General features: G+C 38.4%; 1 protein-coding gene across 2 annotated transcripts; it reads right to left on the bottom strand.

Moving 5' to 3' along the window:
* LOC112563875 (116 kDa U5 small nuclear ribonucleoprotein component-like) lies at positions 1-22431 on the bottom strand. 2 transcript variants are annotated; one of them, XM_025238293.1, is made up of 28 exons: positions 22281-22431; positions 19460-19584; positions 18088-18207; positions 17581-17617; positions 17121-17199; positions 16697-16772; positions 15909-15974; positions 15020-15055; positions 14750-14840; positions 14510-14592; positions 10414-10580; positions 9790-9917; positions 9278-9341; positions 8618-8708; positions 7480-7615; positions 7151-7278; positions 6778-6971; positions 6252-6363; positions 4613-4753; positions 4389-4482; positions 3777-3867; positions 3251-3464; positions 2633-2720; positions 1949-2067; positions 1634-1728; positions 1230-1383; positions 697-804; positions 461-556 (listed from the first exon to the last, which is right to left on the bottom strand). In XM_025238293.1, exons 2-28 carry the CDS (start codon positions 19577-19579, stop codon positions 461-463), a joined length of 2928 nt encoding a protein of 975 aa, XP_025094078.1. In that variant the 5' UTR covers positions 19580-19584; positions 22281-22431. The 2 variants fall into 2 exon arrangements, with proteins under 2 accessions (XP_025094079.1, XP_025094078.1); XM_025238294.1 differs by lacking the exon at positions 22281-22431 and having other exon boundaries at positions 1-556; positions 19460-19579.
* Positions 22432-22505: the final 74 nt, after the last annotated feature.

Here is a 22505-nt window from a genome sequence, read left to right as displayed (position 1 = left end):
TTTTTTTAACTAAGTTGACAGAACTGAAATTTATTAAACATGTTTTCAACATTTAATGGTCTCTGGCAAAATTTCATACTACCACCACACTTGTGCATGCATATACATAACACGGCACAAACTCCTGTTCTCTCTTATACACACACACTCACAATGCACATTGCTTCATTTTTTTTTTCTTCAAAAGGTATGCAGCTGATGCTAATGCAAATCTTAGAAGATTCAACAGAATAGAAATGATTTAGTATTCTTGCTATTGATATTAAAAAATACAAACAATACACCCAGCAATTGTTGAGTCCACTTTCAACAGAAGCTGTGCATTTCAAGTTTGTATAAAATGTCTGCAGCAAAGGTCTGCTTGACTTTTGCACTAGTAAGTCCGCAACATGTCTGTCTGCACACCAGGATCAGCACCATCAGATGCCCAACAGAATCTGTTGCTCTTCACTCTCATGCCCTACATTGGATAGTTGAGTAAGACATCTTGCTTGGCCAGCTCCAGCAACATAGGGTCATCAAAAAACTTGTTGATGCTGACATCCTCACTCAATCCCTGAACACAAAGCACCATTTCACAACAGATATCAGATTCGTGTGGAAATCTAACTGCTCATAAAACTAACAGCTCGTTTATGACATATATATACACAAGGCAACATATTAGACAAATACAAAATATAACCATTTGACTACCTTGCGACGCCGAGTCTTGATCATGAACTCGCGGGCTAAGTGAGTGGCTGGCTGTGGCTCTAGAGGACGGATGACAATGCTCTTGTCTAGGGGATCACCAGGTACAATCTGCAATTATGTCACAAAAATATGCAATGGCATTAATAAACATTTTTTTTTTTTTAAAAAGACACAAAATATAACAAGCTGCCACTGTCTGGGCCGTCACATTCAGTGTCTGACAACACACAGTTGAGAAGGAGAAGATACCCAAACCTTAGTCTGGGCAGAAATAAAGCTGATAGAAAGTAAATTATGTCTGTGCTGACAGCTTGTAGGAAATCCTACAAGCCAGGCATTATCAAGAAGCAGACAGTGTTAACATGCTTGGCTAGCTCACATTAGATCAGGTGCTCAAACAAGTGGAGAAAAACGGATATACACATTCAAAGGGCAAGAAACGATGTGTCAATTAGAGCAGAATAAGCTCTGATTGAGTTCAGGCTATAAGACATGGATGGCTACAAGAAGAAGAGCTCAAACAAAATGCATACCTGCCAGTGATGGAAGACAGACAAGCAGAAGGCCTGGCCCTGGGTGTGAGTGCGCAAGTCAGTCTCAAACCCAAAAGAGTCGATAGCAGGTAAGAATGCCTTGATGGTGTAAAGAGGTGATCCAGGCACTGGGGCATCCTGCGTCACATGACCCCTGACCAAACACAATGGTTGCATTTCTGATTACCTGGTATTTCTTTATTTCATTAAGCCGAAAAGCAAAGTTTTCATTCTTATCTATTGTTTTGCAAATCTATTGTTTTTATCTTATGATAAAGATCATAAACTTGTAAGACTTAAACCAGCATAAATAACCACTTGGTCTTTTGGGATTTATGGTTCAGGTACAAATTATACAATTTAAATAATTTTCTTAGCTTTTAAATGGTAGTTTCGAATCTTACCTTCTTTTGGCTAAGACAGTGTAAACAGCAGAAACACAGTCAGCAGGGGCCATAACTTCTACAAAACAGTAGGGCTCCATCATGCGAGGAGTAGCCTGTCCATAAACATCACAATCATTATAGTAAATTTCTACAGGTTTGCTCAATAGATGAAATTTACAGTTATACATTTGAACCACTCATGCATTTGACACTTTATGAGTCACACTCCTTGCTCACTTACATTCACCTTAACAGACACATTGTCACTAAATGCAATTTTATAAAAATTTTAGTTTACATTTTAAATTAAAGTTTAGAAGAGAAATTTCTCACCATAAGAAAAGCTGAATATGCCACTCGGCGGGCTGTTGGGATGATCTGACCACCACCACGATGAATGGGCTCACCAGCAATTGTAGCATCAAGAATCTTGAACTTGACATTGCGAATTGCTGTAATATTAAACAATAATAAAGTTATTTTATATAACGAAGAAAAGTGGTGTAGACAACAAAATTAACCCAGGAATACATGAAATTGCATTATAGATGCACAGATCAATATTGCACACAAAACTTCACTCAGATTAACTGGAAAAGATGAAAAGTGACGAGAGCTAATCCTCTCTAGCCAGTTAGGTGAAGGGACATTACTCTTCATCAAAAAATAATAAACAATGCTAAAAAAATATATAATTTTTGTCAAGGAGATACCAGACCGGACTATTATCCTACCTAATTAGTGCTCTTATTTCTGTCTTTTCCCTGTCAAATCTTCCAAGTGACTAAAAGTAACCACTGTCTTTAAAATATAGAAACCTTCATGTCCAAACTTTTGGAAAGTAAAATTTCACAATTCAAATAAATTATGGCACAAAACATGAAATTCCAAATAAAGTAGATAGCTATAAAGAAAGACAATTAGGAAGATGTCACTATCTTATTTAGCTTGTCACCACTAGACTGCAGCACAGTGTCTTTCCTAGGGGTGATGGGGAAGAAGACTTCACAAACTTACGTTCATCACAGAGGGGACCTTCTCTTGTGGCCCACTGGAAACCTTGAACTATGCTGTCTTTCACAGCACTCAGCAAATTTTTGTCCACCTAAAAATACAAAACAAACAGTCATTCATCTGCAAGACAGAAAATTATAAAAGATCTGACTACTCCAATAAGTTCCTCCACAAATGGCAATTTTCAGTTGGCCTTTTGTCAGCAACAAGAATCACAATGTTTTCATTGACAACCATCACTGCTATGCTGCAAGCGAAATCTTGCACATGCAAACCTTAAAAATATTGCACTTCATGGTCATGATGTGTTTCATCTTTAGGCTCACTATAGCAATCTTCTCCTAACTGCTGTGCTTTACCCACTTCAATATAAAAATTAAACAAAATAGCCACCACAGAAAGTGTTCGCTAAGAATATACATGGCCAGAAATTCTTACTTAAGGCATGACTGTAGCTTTGAATAAATTGACCCCCACAAAAAAGTGTTTTGGTAACTAAAACAGAAAATTCAGTTCGATTTAATTTTAATACACTGTATTGTGAGGTGGATATCCGTAGCAGATGGGAAAATCTTACAGTAGGCAGGTCTGTTATACAAAAATGGACCAAAAAAAGCATACCTCTGAAGGCAAAGTATCGTCTACTAGAATATTAGGTCCTGTAGCATCAGGACCAAAGGCCCAGATTGATCGGGCAGCCAGCAGATCCCAGTCATATTTAGTCTGGAAAAATTCTCCAAGCTTTTTTCTGGGCCATGAGATTTGTACAACTTCATTCTCAATATCTTCTGCCAGGCCCTTCTCTAGAGGCTCTGCGATCATGGTCAGCTTGTTCCTGTAGGAAAAAATTGTCCAACAAAATGACGAAGTCTGCATTATTCACATCTAGTAAAAATCCTGCTCTACTTGACATTCCATATTTCTCAGTCTTATCAGTTTCAGTAAATGTTTTGCTGACACTTTACTTTTCCCACAAGATAATGAAAAAAATACATTTATGGCATTCTGTTGAAGATCCTAAAAACGAACAAACCTCCTCATTAATTCAAACAAAAAATTTTGTAAAACTCTTTTTGCTGAAATTTGCCTTAAAATAATAAGCAAAAGTCCTGCTAATGGCACATCAAAAACCACTGAAATTTCTTACTTTTTGTTGGGTGTTTCAGCAAAGCATTTTAAAGAGGATGTCTCCACAACAGTCTCGCAAAATGACACCACTGGATCAGCAACTTTGATGTCTGCAACACAGCAGTTAGCTTCCTCAAAAGATGTGAAAGATGAATATATGCTCTCCCTGTTTCTTGATTTCATCATATAAAACAAAAACACCTTCACTGCCATGCTAAATGCATGATAAAAAGATGTTAACAAATAACTGTCAATTTCACACTTCTCTCTTTATATATCTTATTTTTTAACGTACAATACAGTGCAAACTACTTTAATAATTCAAACTGACTTTGCAGAAACATATTTCTTCATATTTACTGATTTGCTATATTTCTTCATTACCAGTCTCCACCAGCAATTTGAAAATGCTGGGCATCAAAAGGTACAAGTTACTGCAACATGTTTACTTCTAGACTTCATTGGTTCACCTATCTCAGAGTATATCTTACATCATGCATCACAGTCCAGGTAAAGTTCACCTACCTTAGTACATCTTATGCACGTCACACATCACACAGTTCAGATAAAGCTCACCTACCTCAGAGTACATCTTGCAAATCAAGCATCACACAGTTGAGACAAAGCTCACCTATTTCTGAGTACATCTTGCGCAAGTCGTGCATCACACAGTCCAGATAAAGCTCCCCCGTGCCGAGCACTATGTGCTCACCTGACTCCTCCACCTGTTTCACAGATACATTTGCCATAAAGAGACTTGACCATTATAAATCACTAACTGGCAGGCAATTCTCATGTCTTAGCCCTTCAACTTGTTTTACAACCATGCAGCTCTATGATGTGCTACTAACTTACCTTTGTGGTCAGCAAAGGATAACTCTTGTTGACCTTTCTCAGGCCATCTAACATTTTAGGTAGCTCCGATGGATTGACTGGTTCCACTGCAATCTTCATCACTGAGCCTGTGTTGAATTTGAGTGGTCGAAAGATGTAAACCTGCAATCATTCAATAAACTTAAATCCATAATCTGATTTACATGCAGTCCTCATTTTCAGACTTGGAATTAATAACACATAGCCATAGCACTAATTAGAATCTGCCAACCAGTCAGATACAACCATTTCCATATGTTCCAAAACTCTGTTTCAATCACAGTAATCCTACTGCTGTGCCCTAAAATGCTTTGCCACAGTTTCATAAAGGTGTTTAACTTTAGAGCAGCTCTGTGGTAAATATATGTGCCCTCACAAACACATACCTAACTCTATATTACTGCCAGTATCCCAAAGACTACAAGTATAATTGTTACCACACATTCATGACCTGCACTTTATAAATTCAGGATGTACAACACTCATTTAATCTTCTTAAATTTTAGATGATACCAAACTATTTACTCTGTTGAGGGTAAATAAGCAATCAAGATCATGGCAATGCCTTATTAAATTTTGTACCTTGCTATGATTAGAATTTTCTTAAACTGAATGTAGATTAAGACTCAAGGGATGAGCATAGACTGAAGAAAAATAAAAGATAGTGTTGTTCTCAGCAAAATACACAAAAAACCTGTTGAGATTTTTGACTCCTTTAGGTACCAAAGAGACTATTTGTGATTGCCAGCTTAAGTTGGATGTAAACACTAACATACCATTACACATGGTCAACAAACAATAAACCTTCTTTGCACACTGAATTGTTTTTCAGCCTACACAGCTATCTCAAGCAATTTTTATGTCTTTCATTGAAAGTTTCTTGTTCGTTTGAATGATAGTTCAGCAATATGTCTCTCCATGACAAAATAGTTTTGTCCATGTTGTTTTGAGGTCATTGGTGTCAAGTAGAAGGGCTTTGCTTCTTTTTATGATCAGTAAATTGTCAAAAGAGCTTCCAGTAGTTCATCCATACCAGAACGTGTCCTAGCATGAGAATTTGTTTTATTAAGTTCAGACAACATTGTGCTATGCCTGGATGTAGGAGTAATAGGCATATGAAATAATCTGTACCCTCACAGGTCCAGCTGCTCAACCAGAGATGAAATTCTGGTTGTGTAAATGCATCGGTATGTGATGATGTAGGTTTGCTTTAAAAATGTTTTTCATGATCCACATCAATATCAGAGAAACAAATTTCAGACTTTTTCTATGACAAACTTCATTCTTCCAATCCACCCAGTCATCCAGCATCTCTAAAAAAAAGTTTCTTCTTCCTTGCCATTAAGAATAACTCAAAAACTTGTGTCAACAGTTTTTTTTTTCCAAATACTTTTTCCAGGGACTGGAAATCATTCTTTAAAGTATACGGACTTATATGTTTCCTGTGTCGAAGATGTTTGATAGCATGTTTTTTAATTTGCTATTTTTTTTCATAACCAAGCACATTTCCCAAGTTAAAATTGCCCATAAGGATTTATAAGGTTGGTCATTCTTATTGTCACTATCTTAGTATATAACATCCCTCTGTCATCAAGCAATTTGCACAGGAAAACCTACTAACCTCTTCGTGTGGTGTCATGTCTGTGATGGTGGATGTTTTGACCACTGGCTGGTCAATGCCTTCCATCAGTATCCAGTTGCCAGCTGACACTCGGTTCACCTCCACCTTATACCTGCAAAATAAATATCAGATATACAACTATCAACTGCCACCGAATAAAGGACTGTCATTATGCATATTCAAGGAACAGTGTTAATTTTCTTCCTCATCTTTTAGCCATCCTCTTCATATTATTAGCTGTAGGCATTTAAGCTCTCTAAATGGTTTTTAACTCTACTATACACCTACACACACATGTTCCCACAATCACAGTAGCAAGTATATTTTTTCAGTTGCTTCAGAGTTCTGTGACAAACATACCACGTATGTATATTCTCTCTTAAAATGTCTGTTCAGCTACCATTTGATCTCTTACAACATCTATTCAGTGTTTGGGCTACAGTTTTAACATTTTCTAAAAGTATATCATTTAAATATATCTTGATTTCTTCAGAAAAAGTATTGTTCCTCTTTACAAGCTAAGTACCTGGCTTCAGAAATCCACAGCCGTCCAACCTGTCCAAAGCGAGAGTCCTCTTCATCCTGCAGTGTATAATTTTCACCCAATATTCGAACTTCTTGATTGGAATGCAATGTCCCATTCATAACACGTCCAAAGACATGGAAACTAGTACCATCCTGTGTTGGATAAAGCTTGGTTGTGTGAATGACCAGTGGACCCTGTACAAAAATAATAGATGTGAGTAACAACAACAATAAAAAAATCACCTGGAACACAGAAGCTTAAAAAAATAAAATTAAAAAAAAATAAGTCCTAACAAGAATACCAACAGTTAGAGGCCTCTCCAGATCTTGTAAGAACCAGTAGAATTAATTAAAGATCTCAGCAAACAACTCACATCTGCTGAACAAAGGCACATCTCCTCAGCTAGTTCTGAGGTCAAAGGTCCAGTATAGGCATGTTCAACCTTTGAGCGAGCATTAGATACAGGTGATGATATATGCTCCACGCACATGTCCACAAACCCTGTAAATTACAATAAATAGTTGCGTAATTTGGTAAATTCTCTGTTCTATAACATATTCATCCTATTGCTGTTGTTGTTTTTATGCACCTAAAACAACTTCAAATAAGTTTTTTATAGAAATTTTATTATAATCCAAACCTAAGATAAAAAGGATAACTTCTTGCCTTTTCAAAAGATTAAATCCTTATCTTTTACATTACCAGTAAAGTCTCCAAAAAAACGTCGACAAACAAGACGCAGCAAAGGCCGGATGTTGAGCTTTTGTTCCTCCTTGGTCAAGTGGACCCCCAGTTCATCACATACACGAGGTAAGCATTCATCCACATCACCAACAACCTGGTCAACACAGAACAAGACAATTCTTATATTTCTCCTAAACTGTAACCACTGACCTTTAACCACAACTGCTTTCAGCCTATTGCTCTATTTTCTATATCCTGTATAAAAATGTTTAAGCATAATTCTACCTACATCAGACCCATTTTACACTCTGCTGTTGTTAAAATGTCACCAACTTTCTTATGATCATAGATATTCTTGATGACAGTGAAATCCCTTTGCCTAGCTGGCTCAAGGGTAACTACTTCTTCATCTCTCATTTTATCTCATTGTTTATCTTTTCTCTGCCTTTGTCAGTGATTTTCGTCATTCTTATATAAACTGTTCATCTGTATTTTTGTTCAGCTGCCTGCTTCTCTTCAGGATTATGTTTTATGCCTCCACCAGCTTGTTCTCATGAACTAATGGTCTCTACAGTCATATCTTCTTTACTTCACACTTTAATTTTTGAACTACTTGATTTACTTGGTCTCTACATTTAAAATTCTGGATCTCCATGTGTCAGCAGCATAGACTGAAACCCTCAGATTTCTCAAGCACTGTTCTGCTACTATGTTGATAAATTTCTACCAGCAATGTGCGTGCATGTCAGACAAGGATAACCATGTGTCTGCTCATCTTTGTCCCATTCGGACAAGCATTAACACTTTGCACTGGACATCTCAAGTTGTGTGCACAAACTACTCAGTGCCTGCTGAGATTCATGTTTCAAATAGTTCAACACAGCACTTTAAAGTTCACCTCAACATGACTGCCCATCCTTTAGATGCCTTGTATTTCTGTCACTATGTCTCTGTATAATTGTTTGTTTATATGATCTGTGCTTGAAGGTGTGCTATTCATTTTGAATCTGTATTGTCAATGTTACTTGTTTTTATTTGTGTAAAGCAAACTGAGTTCGCTCTACAGTGGAGAAATGTGTGATATAAATTCTTCTTCCCTACACTAATATGACAACTGTAACTAACTGTAATTAATCCAACAAAATTTCAAGCTTACTTGTGCAAAAATTTTGTATAGTGGCTCAAGAATGAACTCAACAAATGATCTCTGGGAGGTACTATGGGATGGTTTCTTGCTGAATTTTCGCCTGTGAACAGTGAACATAAGTGAAGATTCAGTTCCAAATAACTTTAAAAAAAGCATCTTTCATTCACTTTCAATTTTAAATACTCTGCATGGTAAAAACCTCACTTGAAGTTTTTGACAGCATCATGGAAATTGTAAGTATAAGTGAAATGACTTTAGACAAAACAACTTGTACATAGACTAGATGACAGGCACATCAACAAAAAGTAAGTTCTTATAGTATATTTCTGGACAGGAAAAAATCCCCAAACAAAGACCCATAACATGTTGCAGAAAACATGAGTAGCCAGAGAAAAACCAGCCTAGACATGAGTGTATGAAATCCCCACAGTGATCCCAGCTGGGAATCAATTTTTATTTCATCAATAATGTTGTGTGTCAAACATATTTTTCTGTTTCTGTTTCTTCTCCTAGCACAATGAATGTGCACAGAAAAAAAGAGACCGAAGAAAGCAACTGCAGCTTGAAAAACTACAAATGTACCATTAACCTCAAGGAACAATTTTTTAATGCAGCTTGTTTAAATCTTAATACTGAGTGGGGCAAGGAAAACAAATATGCAGTACATACGTCTTACTGTTGAAGTAGACATCTCCCCACAAACGCTCAGCAAACTTTTTCTCATTGATGCCACCTGCAGCAAGTTCAGTTTCGAAAGTGAAGGACAGATTATGAAGTGTCAAAAAGCAAAACAGCTAAATATTTTGCAGGAACAATTTTGACAGGGCAACGTAGTAAAAGCTTGTCCAATGAAAGCCTTGATTTTTTTTTTTTTAGATTTTCAGTAGCATAACCCAAGGCTCAGAGACAATATATGAATAGCCTAGAAAACATCTGATAAACTAGAAAAAGACTATGTCCAACACCTGATTTTACATTTGTTTTTCTTCATCTTTAGCAGAAATCATATACTGCACTGCTTATTCCAACACTCAGACATGAATATGCAGTCATACTAGTCATACAGCACTAGCTGTAAATGCAGGGTGTAAATGCAGATGGTCAGATTAAAAATATTTTTAAAAGGGCAGTTTTTGTTTCCTTTACTAAGTAGGGGTATGCTTAATTGTGCAGCAACTTACCAAAAGAGTCAGCATAAATGTGTGCAAAGGATTTGAGGGTGAAGCAGAAGCGATAGTAGGAGCTGGCAAAACACACATTGCCCAGGACAGGGGAAACCGTCTGTGATGTTTCATCCTCTGCATACATGCTATGCACAGAACACAACAACAAATCCAACTTAAATCTCTTGCAAATTTTCAGCCATGTTTCCAATACGTACAAGTATTTGTGAAGAGAAAGAGAGCATGATAAATTATCAGATAATATAATCACTGGCATAGTTTTTTCTTAATTTTACCAGCATCCTTAGTCACACTGTAAAAATAGATCTGATTGCTTATGAAAATATCTGGTAAAAGATTTTATTTCTCATCAAAAAGGGACGATAAAATGAACTAGTTTACGTGAACAAACAAGAAACTGTACAGCGATATTGTGGTGGGGGTGGGGGTGGAGGAATGTGAGTTGGGATTAATGTCTACTAAATCTCCAAGAGCTGATACATAGTACTTTACACCTCACACAAAGCTGTAACATTATCTGTTTACTGTGATTAGTCCTCTAGTCTTCAAGCCCTTTGAGATTTTGTTCCTGGCCCCATATATCAAAGCCAATCAGCTAATGTGCTAACTGTGATGACAAACCTAATGATGGCATTGACTTCATCAATGATATGGCGAAGCTTAAAGTAGGCATCAGCTGGGGGCAGCTTCAGTTCCAGGATGAGACGATCTATTTTATTGATACAAAGTGTAAGTGCGAGACGTTCTTGGAGGGCATGTTTGATCAGTCGCTCAGTGTTCAGCATTACCTAAAAGAAGAGACAAAAAGATCTAGCATCAATTAACAGTAGAAACACTAATTTTCTGTCATCAACTGCAATACTGATGCTAAGGCTTCTGTCATCCTGACAAGGTACGGAAGGGAAGAGTGGTGTTTTTTGTTGAGCCAGCAACTAAGGCTATATCATGGCAAGGCAGCCAGTCCTGTAAACAGATGCCACATGCAGAGAAAGAATAGCATGCCCGAAATGAGAGCTGAATCCAGGACAGCCAATCTTTACTGCAACTAACCGTTGCACCACTGAACTGCCCTTTCATCCTGACAAAGGAACAACATATTAATGATTAAGTAAACAATAATGATAAATGACCCCTGTGGGACCCCGGGGTATGCTTGCCTAGCAAGCATTGTAAGAATAGGGTCCCTGCCATCCAGCCAGGCATGTCGTAAGAGGCGACTAAGGTGGACACCTCACCTAGAGGTAAATTAGGTTGTGGTAGGGCTAACAACCCCACCATGTAAAAAAAGTATGTTACAGAAACTAAACCAGAGAACTCGTTACAGATGGCGGAGGTAATGAAGCACACCAGGTGACTGGACTAATGACGGACGACAGCCAAACCGAAAGGGAGCTGGCGCCCCGACAGTGGATTTACTGAAGCCGAGGCAAAAGTTGAGGGTGGGTGCTGGAACGTGCAGACCTTGTACCAGACTGGCAGGATGCTCCAACTAGTCAAAGAGTTTGACAACTACAACTTGGACATCCTGGGAGTCAGTGAGGTCAGATGGACCGGCACGGGAAAGAGGAGACTAGCGTCAGGACATACCATCTTGTTCTCAGGAAGATCAGACGCTCAGCACTCTGAAGGAGTAGCTCTACTCCTCAACAAGAAAACGGAAAAGGCACTGCTGGAATGGAAGCCTTATGGACCTAGGCTTTTGAGAGCAAGATTCCATTCAAAGTACACCAAGCTGACAGTGCTAGCCTGCTATGCACCAACAAATGACTCTGAGGCAGAAGACAAGGATGCTTTTTACGATCAGCTCCAAGCAGCCTCAGAGAGCGTTCCAGCCCATGACATGTTGCTCATCGTCGGCGATCTCAATGCCAAGGTGGGAAGTGACAACACCTGCAGGGAGCATGTCATGGGCAAACATGGAATCGGAACCATCAATGACAACGGAGAGAGACTGGCAGACTTTTGTGAAGAAAACAACCTACTGATTGGTGGCACACTCTTCCCACACAAAGACATCCACAAGGCAACATGGACATCCAGATGGGACCACAAAGAACCAGATAGACCATGTCATCATCAACCGAAAATGGAGGAGCTCACTTCAAGATGTTAGAGCCTACAGAGGAGCAGACGTTGCCAGTGACCACACTCTTGTGATAGCCACAGTTTCTCTGAAGCTACGTCGATCACGAGGAAAACAGGCACGTCAGCAGAGAGTGGACTCTGGCAAACTGAAAATCCAGTCATCGAAAGGGCCTTTGCTATGGAAGTAAAGAACAGGTTCCAAGCACTAGGAGACCAACAAGAGATGACCTTAGACGACTTCAATCGAGTCTTACAGGAATCAGGAGAGAAAATACTGGGCTTCCAACGGAAAAAGAAAGAACAGTGGATCAGAGAAGAGACATGGAAGAAGATAGAAGAGAGAAAGTCAGCCAAACAAAGAATCAACAGCACCAGATCTGAACGCCTGAAAGAACAACTCAGACAAAGATATGCAAAACTAAACAAAGAGGTAAAGAGGATGGCAAGAACCGACAAAAGAGACACATAGAGAAACTGGCAGATGAAGCAGAAAATGCAGCAAGTAAAAATGACCTGAAGACACTGTACAAGATAAACAAACAGCTAAACAACGGGTTTAAGAACAGTGATGTGCCAGTGAAAGACGTGAACGGTAATGTCATCGAGGAGAGGCAGAAAAACTACAGCGCTGGAAGGAACATTTTGAGTCGGTTCTGAACAGACCAGATCCCCTCAGCTTGCAGACATCCAGCCAGCAGCTATAGACCTTGACATCTGCACAGACCCACCAAGCCTGGAAGAAGTGACAGCAGCAGTCAAGACAATGAAGAGTGGCAAAGCACCAGGGGCAGATGGAATAACAGCAGAGATGTTGAAAGCAGATGTGAATGTGACAGCTCCCAAGCTGACTGAAATCTTCAAGCAAGTTTGGGAATCAGGGCAGCTCCCTGTTGCTTGGAAGACAGGGCTCATCTTCAAGTTACCCAAGAAAGGAGATCTTGGAGACTGCAATAATTGGAGGGGCATAACACTTCTTTCCCTCACCAGCAAGGTCTTCAGCAAGATTGTTTTGTCAAGACTGACGGCAACTCTTGAGAAAGACCTCCGACCACAGCAAGCAGGATTTCGTCCTGGGCGATCCTGCTCCGAACACATCTTCATTCTGCGACAGATTCTGGAGCAGAGCAATGAATGGAACACACCGCTGTACATCAATTTCATCGACCTGGAGAAGGCTTTTGACAGCATCCACCGCGAGTCCTTATGGAAGATCCTGAGGCATTACGGAGTCCCTGCAAAACTTGTTCAGGTCATTGCAATGCTGTACAGCGATTTCAAATCCCAGGTTGTCTGTGACACGGAGCTCACAGACCCCTTCAACGTCAGTACCGGGGTGAAGCAGGGCTGCATTCTGTCGCCGTTCCTTTTCATCCTGGCCATGGACTGGATCATGAAGACTTCCACCGACAGTGAGAGGAGAGGGATCAGATGGACCATGACTATGACAGCAACAACAACGCTGGAAGACTTGGACTTTGCTGATGACATTGCCCTGCTGTCACACCGCCACCAAGACATGCATGAAAAAACAAAGGCCTTCTCAGAAACAGCTGGAAACCTTGGCTTGAAGGTCAGCACAAAGAAAACGAAAAGTATGAGAGTGACGCCAGAGTCCAAGACGGCATCAAACTAAATGGAGAAGAGATTGAGGAAGTTGACAGTTTCACCTATCTTGGGTCCAAAATGTCAAACACCGGGGATGCGGAGGTGGAGATTCGAGCCCGACTGGCGAAAGCCAGCCAGGCCTTCGCCTCACTCAGGAGCACATGGAAGGCAAAAACATCAGCCAGAAGATCAAACTGAGAATCTTCAAGTCAAATGTGATCAGCACCTCCTTTACGGATCAGAATCCTGGAAGATGACCAAAACCATCAGTAACAAGCTTGACGTCTTCCAAAACAGATGCCTCAGGCGCATACTTAACATCTTTTGGCCAAATACCATCAGCAACGAAGAACTCCACCGAAGAACTGAAACCGAGTCCATCACCACGCAGGTTCAACGAAGGCGTTGGCGATGGATTGGACATGTGCTCCGCCAGCAGACAGCAGACCTTTCCAGAGTCGCCCTACGATGGACTCCAGACGGCCGAAGAAAACGAGGCCGCCCAAAGGAAACTTGGAGAAGAACAGTGGAAAGGGAGATGAAAGGAAAGGGCTGGACATGGGGTCACCTAGAGCGGGTTTCAGCCGATCGACATCGGTGGCGGACTCTGGTTGAGGCCTTATGTGCAACCTGATGCACGAAGAGGAATAGATAGATAGAATGATAAATGAATATGAAATTATCAAGGTTACAATAGAGTTCTTCAAGAAAGTTCTAGACTAATGGTTTCTCCAAAGCATGAAGATGTGGAATTTCTCCAGCTACAAAACATTTAACACATTTTCCAAATATTGTCATTAGATGGCTAGGAAAACATCAACATCTCCAAGCACTTGCTATGTTACTATCTAATGCAGCATCACCACTTTTGACATGCATGAATAGCATAAAAGCAAACCATGATAACACCAATAATTATCAAAAGACTAGCTTAGTTTACAACAGGCAACTATAAACAAGTTTATTGTTCTGTTTCTAATCTGCTTGAGTTTTCCTACATCAACAAAATAAAACAGTTTATTCTTACCCCTTCTGCTGCATCCACAAAGACAACAACACCATCGCTCAAACGATAGGCAGCAGTGACTTCATCAGAGAAATTAACATGCCCTACAATGTGGGGGAAAAAATGATTAATGAAAGATATTATCCAGCATCTCATTTACACTTCTAGCATTCAACACTACCATTTCTAAATGAAGAAGATTATTACTGCACCTGTGCAATCATTTATAAAATAATTTCATAAGACAAAATACAAACCCACCAGGAGTGTCAAAGATGTTGATCAAGAAAGATTTGTTTTTAGTGTCAGGCAACACCAAGGTGACAGGTGTAGATTTGATGCTGACCCCTCTCTGCAAAACATAAGCACAAAATGCTTTTAGGAAGTCCAGTTTGTGCAGGCTTCTCTATGACAGTATACATTATTCATGAATCTTTAATGGCTTCTTAGAAAAATACATGAAACAAAACATTTTGCATCTACATCAGAAAAAAACATTTTATATTTTGATCTCATCTGAGTAGCGCTTACCTCTTGCTCAGTAAACAAAATGTCTGTGTATCGCATCTGTAAACAAAACAAAATAGTTATTAAATGTCAGACCAACAATTTAAAGAGATTAATTAATCCTAACTTTCATGAGTACAAAAGATTTAACGCCAAACTATAAACAGTTTTCTTATTGCGCTTCTTTGGAAACCACTATGAAAGTTTACATAGGCCCTCTTTGTGCTGATTAAATTACATAAAGGTGTTAAAATTTCCAGAAATTTTTATTGTAAATTGTCATTCTTCTACACCCAACTATTAGAAGCTCTTTAAAGCCTCCCGAGTGTTAGATTCTAGTAGGTAGAGACAATATTTCTATAAATTTCAGAGCATGAAACACGGCCATTTATTTATTATTTAACTTTAAAGTTGGCAACTTACACCTGTGCTTAACCAGTCCTGCAAAATCGCACTCCCAGCCCTCCCTACTCTGCATGAAAAGACTACCAAACTATCTTTTTCTGAGCTTATTATAGTGGCCTAGGGTGAAAGCTGCTGGGGTCACTAGTGACAAGGGCTGCTAACCCCAATGATCAGGGGCAATTATTTGGATAATGTGCAGTTGTAACCCCTAAGCTCCTAATAGTCAGATCATCTAGCAAAGTTAAGAGAAACGGGTTTTTCTTTTTAATGATATGAAACAACATTCAGTTCCATCTGCCTTTTCTGCAAATTGTGTTAAATGCTACTCCTATTGCTATGAAGCTCAATACTCAAGACAAGCTTGCTCTGATAAAGAAATTTTTAGAAAGTCTTAAAAAGAACATACATATCCAGTGAAACTACTACATGTTCTACACAACACATAAATTTAAACAAACAAACACAAATTAACCAAGATTTCAAATCTTTTCACAAAGTTAATACTTACATCCCTGTCATAACCTCCTTCAATTTCTGGATGAGTCTGTTCTATGAGGCAATCAACAAAGGAAGTCTGAACAAGAAAACAAAACCACACATACATGCCGTTTCTTAGTACCAAACAGACACATTTCATAGGTCCTGAATGTTTGATTATTGGATTACTGCTCTAGCGTTACCAACACCCTAAGGCAGCGGTTCTCAACCTGTGGGGCGCGCACCCTGGGGCGGCGCGACGTGCTTAAAAGGGGCGCGCGAAGGTGGTCATTTTTTTAAAGTTTCTTATACCGGTATTAGTGAAATTAGCTTACATTGCTGGCTAAGGGGGGCGCACGGACGTACCTTTTTTTGTCAGGGGGGCGTCACAAGTAAAAGGTTGAGAACCACTGCCCTAAGGTATAGATTAACTGACAATGTATACTGTTCTCCTATAAATAAATTAACCTATTGAATTTGTCTCTTTGCCTTGTTTTCAAATGCTCACATCAATGAAGTTTGATTTTTCCAGGACTTTGTGACAGAAAGATGACACTGTTATTTCACTACATAAGTAGGAAAAAGTAAATATTTTATAAACAGGGACATGACTAGCACAACAAAGTAATGGTGAGTCAAGGTTTAGGTGCAAGCAAAGTGTTGTTATTCTCAGGCAAATAAAATCATGGATCCAAAGAAGGAATATATATTTTATTTGTGCACAGCTTATTGTAGGCTGTAACTCAGTTGTGTAGGTGGTTTTGGTCAAGCCAGATTTCAGGAGATCTTACTTTTACTCATTTTTACTTAAAAAATTACCTTTCCGTGGTGCAGATGTCCACAAATTGCTACATTCCTGATAAGCTCTGGAGTATCCATAAGATCTGCTAGAAATCTGAAAGAAACAATACACTTTTTCACTGCAAGCTTAAATGTGTGGGGATGCAGAAGTGCACATTGGCCCACATACTCATCTACACTCTTTGAAACACTGTGGCGATTAAGATGCCTTTTGTAAAATGTTGCCCAGAAAATGTGAACTATCACAGCATGAAAAAGCTAAACTTGAAATTGAAAACTGAGCTAAAACGAAGCTAAACATTTCCATCTTTTCAAATACAGCTTAACGTTGTGCACTGTTTGAGACTAACATAGGTAGTCTCTCAAAGACTAAATGCACTGTGAACATGGTGAGTTTTTAGAAAAGCTTACTATTATGTGACTAAAATAACTTGTGACTTACTCCATATCATAGCTGGTGTCTGGCAAATCCTGCTCAGCCATGGAGAATTTTTTCTTCTGTATTGGGGTAATAATAGGTTCTGAAAATAAAAATCAAATAACCTTCATGCATACAAAACAACAGATGGACAAAGCTGGATATCACTTTTACAAAGCCAAAATATAGCCAAATAAGACGTACTGTCAAACATTCTTTTTTTGTTTCACACCTCAGTTATGCTGCCAAAATACTATGAACTAAATTAAAAATGTATCTGAGCAGTTATCCATTTTAATTGTGATATCTTGCAATAGCATAAAATCTGACAAATTACTTTAAATATATTAGGAATTACTTTTTCAGAAAAATTAACAAGACTGCAATTGTGATAGAAAATCAAGGCCTAAAAGCAACAAAGGGAAAAAAAAAAGGATTTTAGTGTGTATATGATGCACTTAAAATCCAGTCTGTCTTATCACACCTGTCAAAGGTTGTGTGTCTTCTTCTTGTACAATTGTCTGCAACAAAATTCAAAAATGCTAAGAAACTAAAAACATCAATCTGCTTAGAAATTTAGAAAATTATATTTTGACAAACAAAAAAGTCTTCATGGTCAGACATTTCACTTCTACTAATGCACTGAAAATATTAGACCTTTACTTCCTTATTCCAGTTCTACTTAAAGCCTGAACTTTCACCATCCAGCAGGAAAGAATGGATCTGATCCAGCAAAGTTAGGCCAGAAGTGATTTGCCAAGCTTGATCAGTAGAGCATCTGGCACCACATATGCCCCTCACTTCCTTCAAACCATTCTTTCTCACCCCACCCTAAGATAGAAGTTCAGCTTTTAAAAATTCATGACAGTTCAACTGAAACTTCACTGAGGTGCATTTAACATTTAATGCAACCGTGAAAATACAATATGGGCACATCCATATCAGAAACCACTGCATCCACAAGCTTGCCATAATAAACTACAAGACCTACCTCAACGTCAGGGCCATAGACTTCCTCAGCAGTAGGGTAATACTTTTTGTCCTCATGGAGCACCACTTGCATGTCTCCTACATCATCTGTATCGTCCTGATCCATGTCAGCCTCATCATCCTAATAAAAGATATCAAAAGCATAAAAAATAGTAAGTGCCAGTCAAAATTTTGTTTCCTGTTTATCAATTTGAAATAAGTTTTGCAGTGAGGTGTATGAAAAGACAAAACACTTAAGGTTTTATCTATGTTAGAAGCAAAGATACACAACTTTAAAGGTGTAAAGTTGTTTTTGTTATATTTTGATAACTCAAAAGGTACATTTACAGGCAGTGAGAAATGGATAACAAACACACACACAAAGTTTCCATACATGTATTTACTTGGCTACTTAATATTATGTCCAGGTAAAAATCCTGTGATTGTACAGTATATAGTTATAACATGCTCTGGGTCGCAAGATCCTTAAAAGCGCAGTATAAGTACTTCCGTTTGGTGAGCCCTTCATCTGCAGACTCTATCTTCCAACAGTCTTTGCAGCCTAGTATTCATCTAGGCTCCTTTGTCCATGGTCTTAATGGTTCATGGATTCTTGTCTCCATTTCTCATTAACTGTACCTTTTTCTTTCTAATCTACAGGCCATATACTTGTCACATTTTCTCACCTTGTGCTTCATCACATCTTTCACTACATTTAGATTTTGGATCTGTGCATGTACATGGCAACTTTCAGGGAGAAATGTGTTTCAATGGTACTCAATTTTTATTGACTGATGATTTGTGTAGACATATAACTGTGAGTTCCATATATCAAATTATTCAGTGGAAAATAAATTTTCCAACAAGACGGACACTAATATGTAATTTCCAACAGATTTTTCAAGGGAACATGTTAATGGTTACTATATTTTGTAACAAGAATACTTCCCCTGGTCCTAAACCAAAAATTACAAAAAGTAATAAATATACAAAATAAAACTGTGAATTTTCCACCTTTTATCAGCTATATTTTAGAGATCCTGATCCATATAATTGGCAAGTAGCATGGAATTTACCAAGAGTACTACTACTAGTGTGCGGCCCTATGCTTCACTAGGGGTGATTAGGGACAAGAAACTACTACTAGGATATTGTTTTCACATTGTCAAAAACAGCTGTTGACGGAAAGCAAACTTGTGTCAAGTACAATTTTCTTTTGAGTTGATAAGGCAGTTTGTCATCTGCCCAACTGCTAATCAAGCAACATACCAGCTGAGTTATTCAGCTTGATCTAACTTTCCAAAAAAATCACAGACTTAAAAATAAAGTCAGTTAAAAAACAAATAGCGTCCATATAAAGATCATACCATAAAAAGAATATTTTTACTACTCACATCTCTCTCCACATATTCAGCATCTTCTTCTTGATTATCATCATCATCAAAGTTATCATCATCACTGTCGAGTTCTGGACCAATGTAGTTGCCAAATTCATCATACAGCTCTTGATCCATGATTTCTGTTATGAAAATACTATATAGTGATAGACTGTGTACAAAATGATGCATATATGTACCTAAATGAGGTGGTGAACATTTGTAGACAGGTACACATAATATAGTATAAGTGTGTCTGTGTATGTTGAGGGTGGGAGGAGGAGGAATTGTGTGTTTTATGCCAAGCAAGCAACTAAGGCTATATCACAGCAAGCAGCCAACCATGTACACAGATGCTACATGCAGAGAAAGAACAGCATGCCCGAGATGAGACTTGAACCCAGGACAGCCAACCTTCACTGTATTGGTGACAGGCACTAACCATTATGCTACTGGACCGCCCCTTGAGGGTGGGAGAAGAGAGAGAAAGATGGTGTGGGAAAGACAAAGGCTAAGAAAATGGAACAGAATATACAATAAAGAGAGGGAACCTGCTCAATTTAACTTTCTATTGTCTAACACTCTTGTCATCAATACAGGAGCGCCACAGGGGTGTTTTGTCCCCAGTTCGGTTCTCTACATACACCAGTGAAGTCTGGACAGAATGTTCCAATTGTGACCTATCATTGATTAAAATTGCAGATGATACTGTGTCGATTGCTTGGTTCAAGGATGAGGACTCGGTGGCAAGCTATTTCCTTCTGGTTAAGAGAGTACATTCATGGTTAGAAATGAATTTTCTGGTCTCAATGTTTTTAAAACTAAATAACTTGTCAGTGGCCCTGTACGCTAATCAGTTTATCGCAGTCTGATCAAAAGCATTTTAACTTTCAATCTGTCAGTGTGGTTTAGTATTCTGTCAAAGATGAGGCTTGTTTAATGAGGGGGATCAACATTGCCAGCAAGATCACTGGCTTTCCTGGAGAGACAATTACAGATCTGTGTAAATCATGTCTCCAAATAAATACTTGAAAATGGTTTCAAATTTTCTCCTTCAAAATCTGCCTGCATCCACTTTACAAAATTAAGAGGTCCATTTCTGAACCTTCTTATCCTTGTAATGGAGTGGCATTCAAAGTAGTAGAAGAAATTCATTTCTGGGTATTATTTTTTATCCAATCTCTCCTTCCAGAGCCACCTCAGCCATTTTCAGAATTGCTGTCTGAAGGCTGGATATACAGATAGTGATTAGCAATACAAAATGGGTGCAGATCAAATTACTTTACTGTCTATATCGCTCTCTAGTGTGCTTAGATTGGACTATGAAAGCATAGTCTATGGATCTGCCAGAAATATACCTAAAAAGACTAGACATTGTACATCATCATGGGCCTCAGAATTTGTCTTGAAGCATTCAGGACTACCCCCATTTACAGCCTATATGCAAAGGCAGGTGAAACATCGAATAAAATTAATTTTGTCCTGTAACTATGACCTCTACTACAAAAGCCTGCTTTTCACTCAGTTTTTTCCCTATAGTTTTTAGATAAGTATAGGGCATGTGAACATGAACAAAAACCTCTACACGTAAGGGTTTATTCCCATTTCCACAAATTGGAAATGGACCCCAAACAGCAGCACCATTTACACTAACCAAGACACCACCATGGTTACTTCCTGTACTGGAAATTCGTTTTGACCTCTCCAATTTCAACTCTTTATCATCCTTACTTGCACTTCACTCTCAACGTTTAGATCACTCACTATTGGTGCAGTGTTTTTTAACTTCTCCATTCATTACAGACAGAAAATATTAACATTATTTTTATTTGGGTCTCTAGCCGTGTAAATATTCCAGGAAACACTTGAGCTAATGAGGCAGCAAAAAAGGCCCTTTAACAACCACTTTTTCCTCAGACTAGTATGCCTCTGTAAAAGTATATACTGCACAGCTCTGGCAGCTACAATGGGATTCCATGAAACACAACAAATTCTACTAAATTTTTCCAAAACTCTCTGACTGCATAACCCAGCAACCTCTGAACTGACGAGAAAAGGTAAAAAACTGACCACACATTTATTGCTCATCGTTTTTAACTTAGAGGAGAAAACTCCCCACTCTGTTCTTGGTGTCATGACACGTTAACTGTAAAACATTTACTCCTTACTTGTCCCAAACTCTCAAGAGTTTATCAAAACTATTTCACAGCCCAGACTCTCAATGAACTTTTTGTAAAGTCTTCGTCCAAATCAATCATAGCTTATTTTAAATCTATCCAAATGTTTCACCTAATAGACCCTGTTCATTCAAAAGATTCTTATTGACAATAACAATGATCAACTTTATTGGTCCCAGTAGGCTATTTTAACATGGGAAGGTGCTCTAGTTACAGTATGTTAAAAATAAAGTAGAACAAGTTCATTGCAAGGTGAAGCGTTAAGATGTACATAGCAAGTGAAAGGAAGGCAAATTATATATATGTTATAAAACAAACAACAGCTTGCAAGAGTGTAATCGTTAGCAGAGACTACGCTATAGACTTCAACAACAAAAAATTCCCAGAAACTAGCAACACCTTTTAAACGAATAAAATCTATGGCATACCCTTGATAATAATGTAATTCTATCTGCTTTCGCTGATCTATCACTTGAATTTTTATTTTAACAGCAGCATAGGATTTATACGATCTTAGTCTACGTACTGGCATTACCCACACAAGTTTACTCCAACTACGGTTCACTACTGGAGTCCAACAAAACTTAGATTTGAATGACTGGGTCACGATTTTCGAAAATGCAGTACTTGCAATCTGCACAGTTAGAGAGTAAAAAACTTACTTCAGATGTTGAAGATATCTTACAACAAAATGATCACAGCAAATGATGACTATCCGAAATCATACACAAAATCGTATTATTTCCCTCGCGATACGCACAGCGTGTGTAAAGCGGAAGTAGCGTAGTTGGAACGTCAAGTAGTATAAAATAAAAACTGGAAGATAGTTTCTTTAGATAAAAAAATATACTATTAGTAGTAATTTACAAATTATTAAACTATTTAAA

Source organism: Pomacea canaliculata, linkage group LG5 (genome assembly GCF_003073045.1).
Source record: "Pomacea canaliculata isolate SZHN2017 linkage group LG5, ASM307304v1, whole genome shotgun sequence".
Lineage (NCBI taxonomy): Eukaryota > Metazoa > Mollusca > Gastropoda > Architaenioglossa > Ampullariidae > Pomacea > Pomacea canaliculata.
This window is presented reverse-complemented; position numbering and strand designations above follow the sequence as displayed.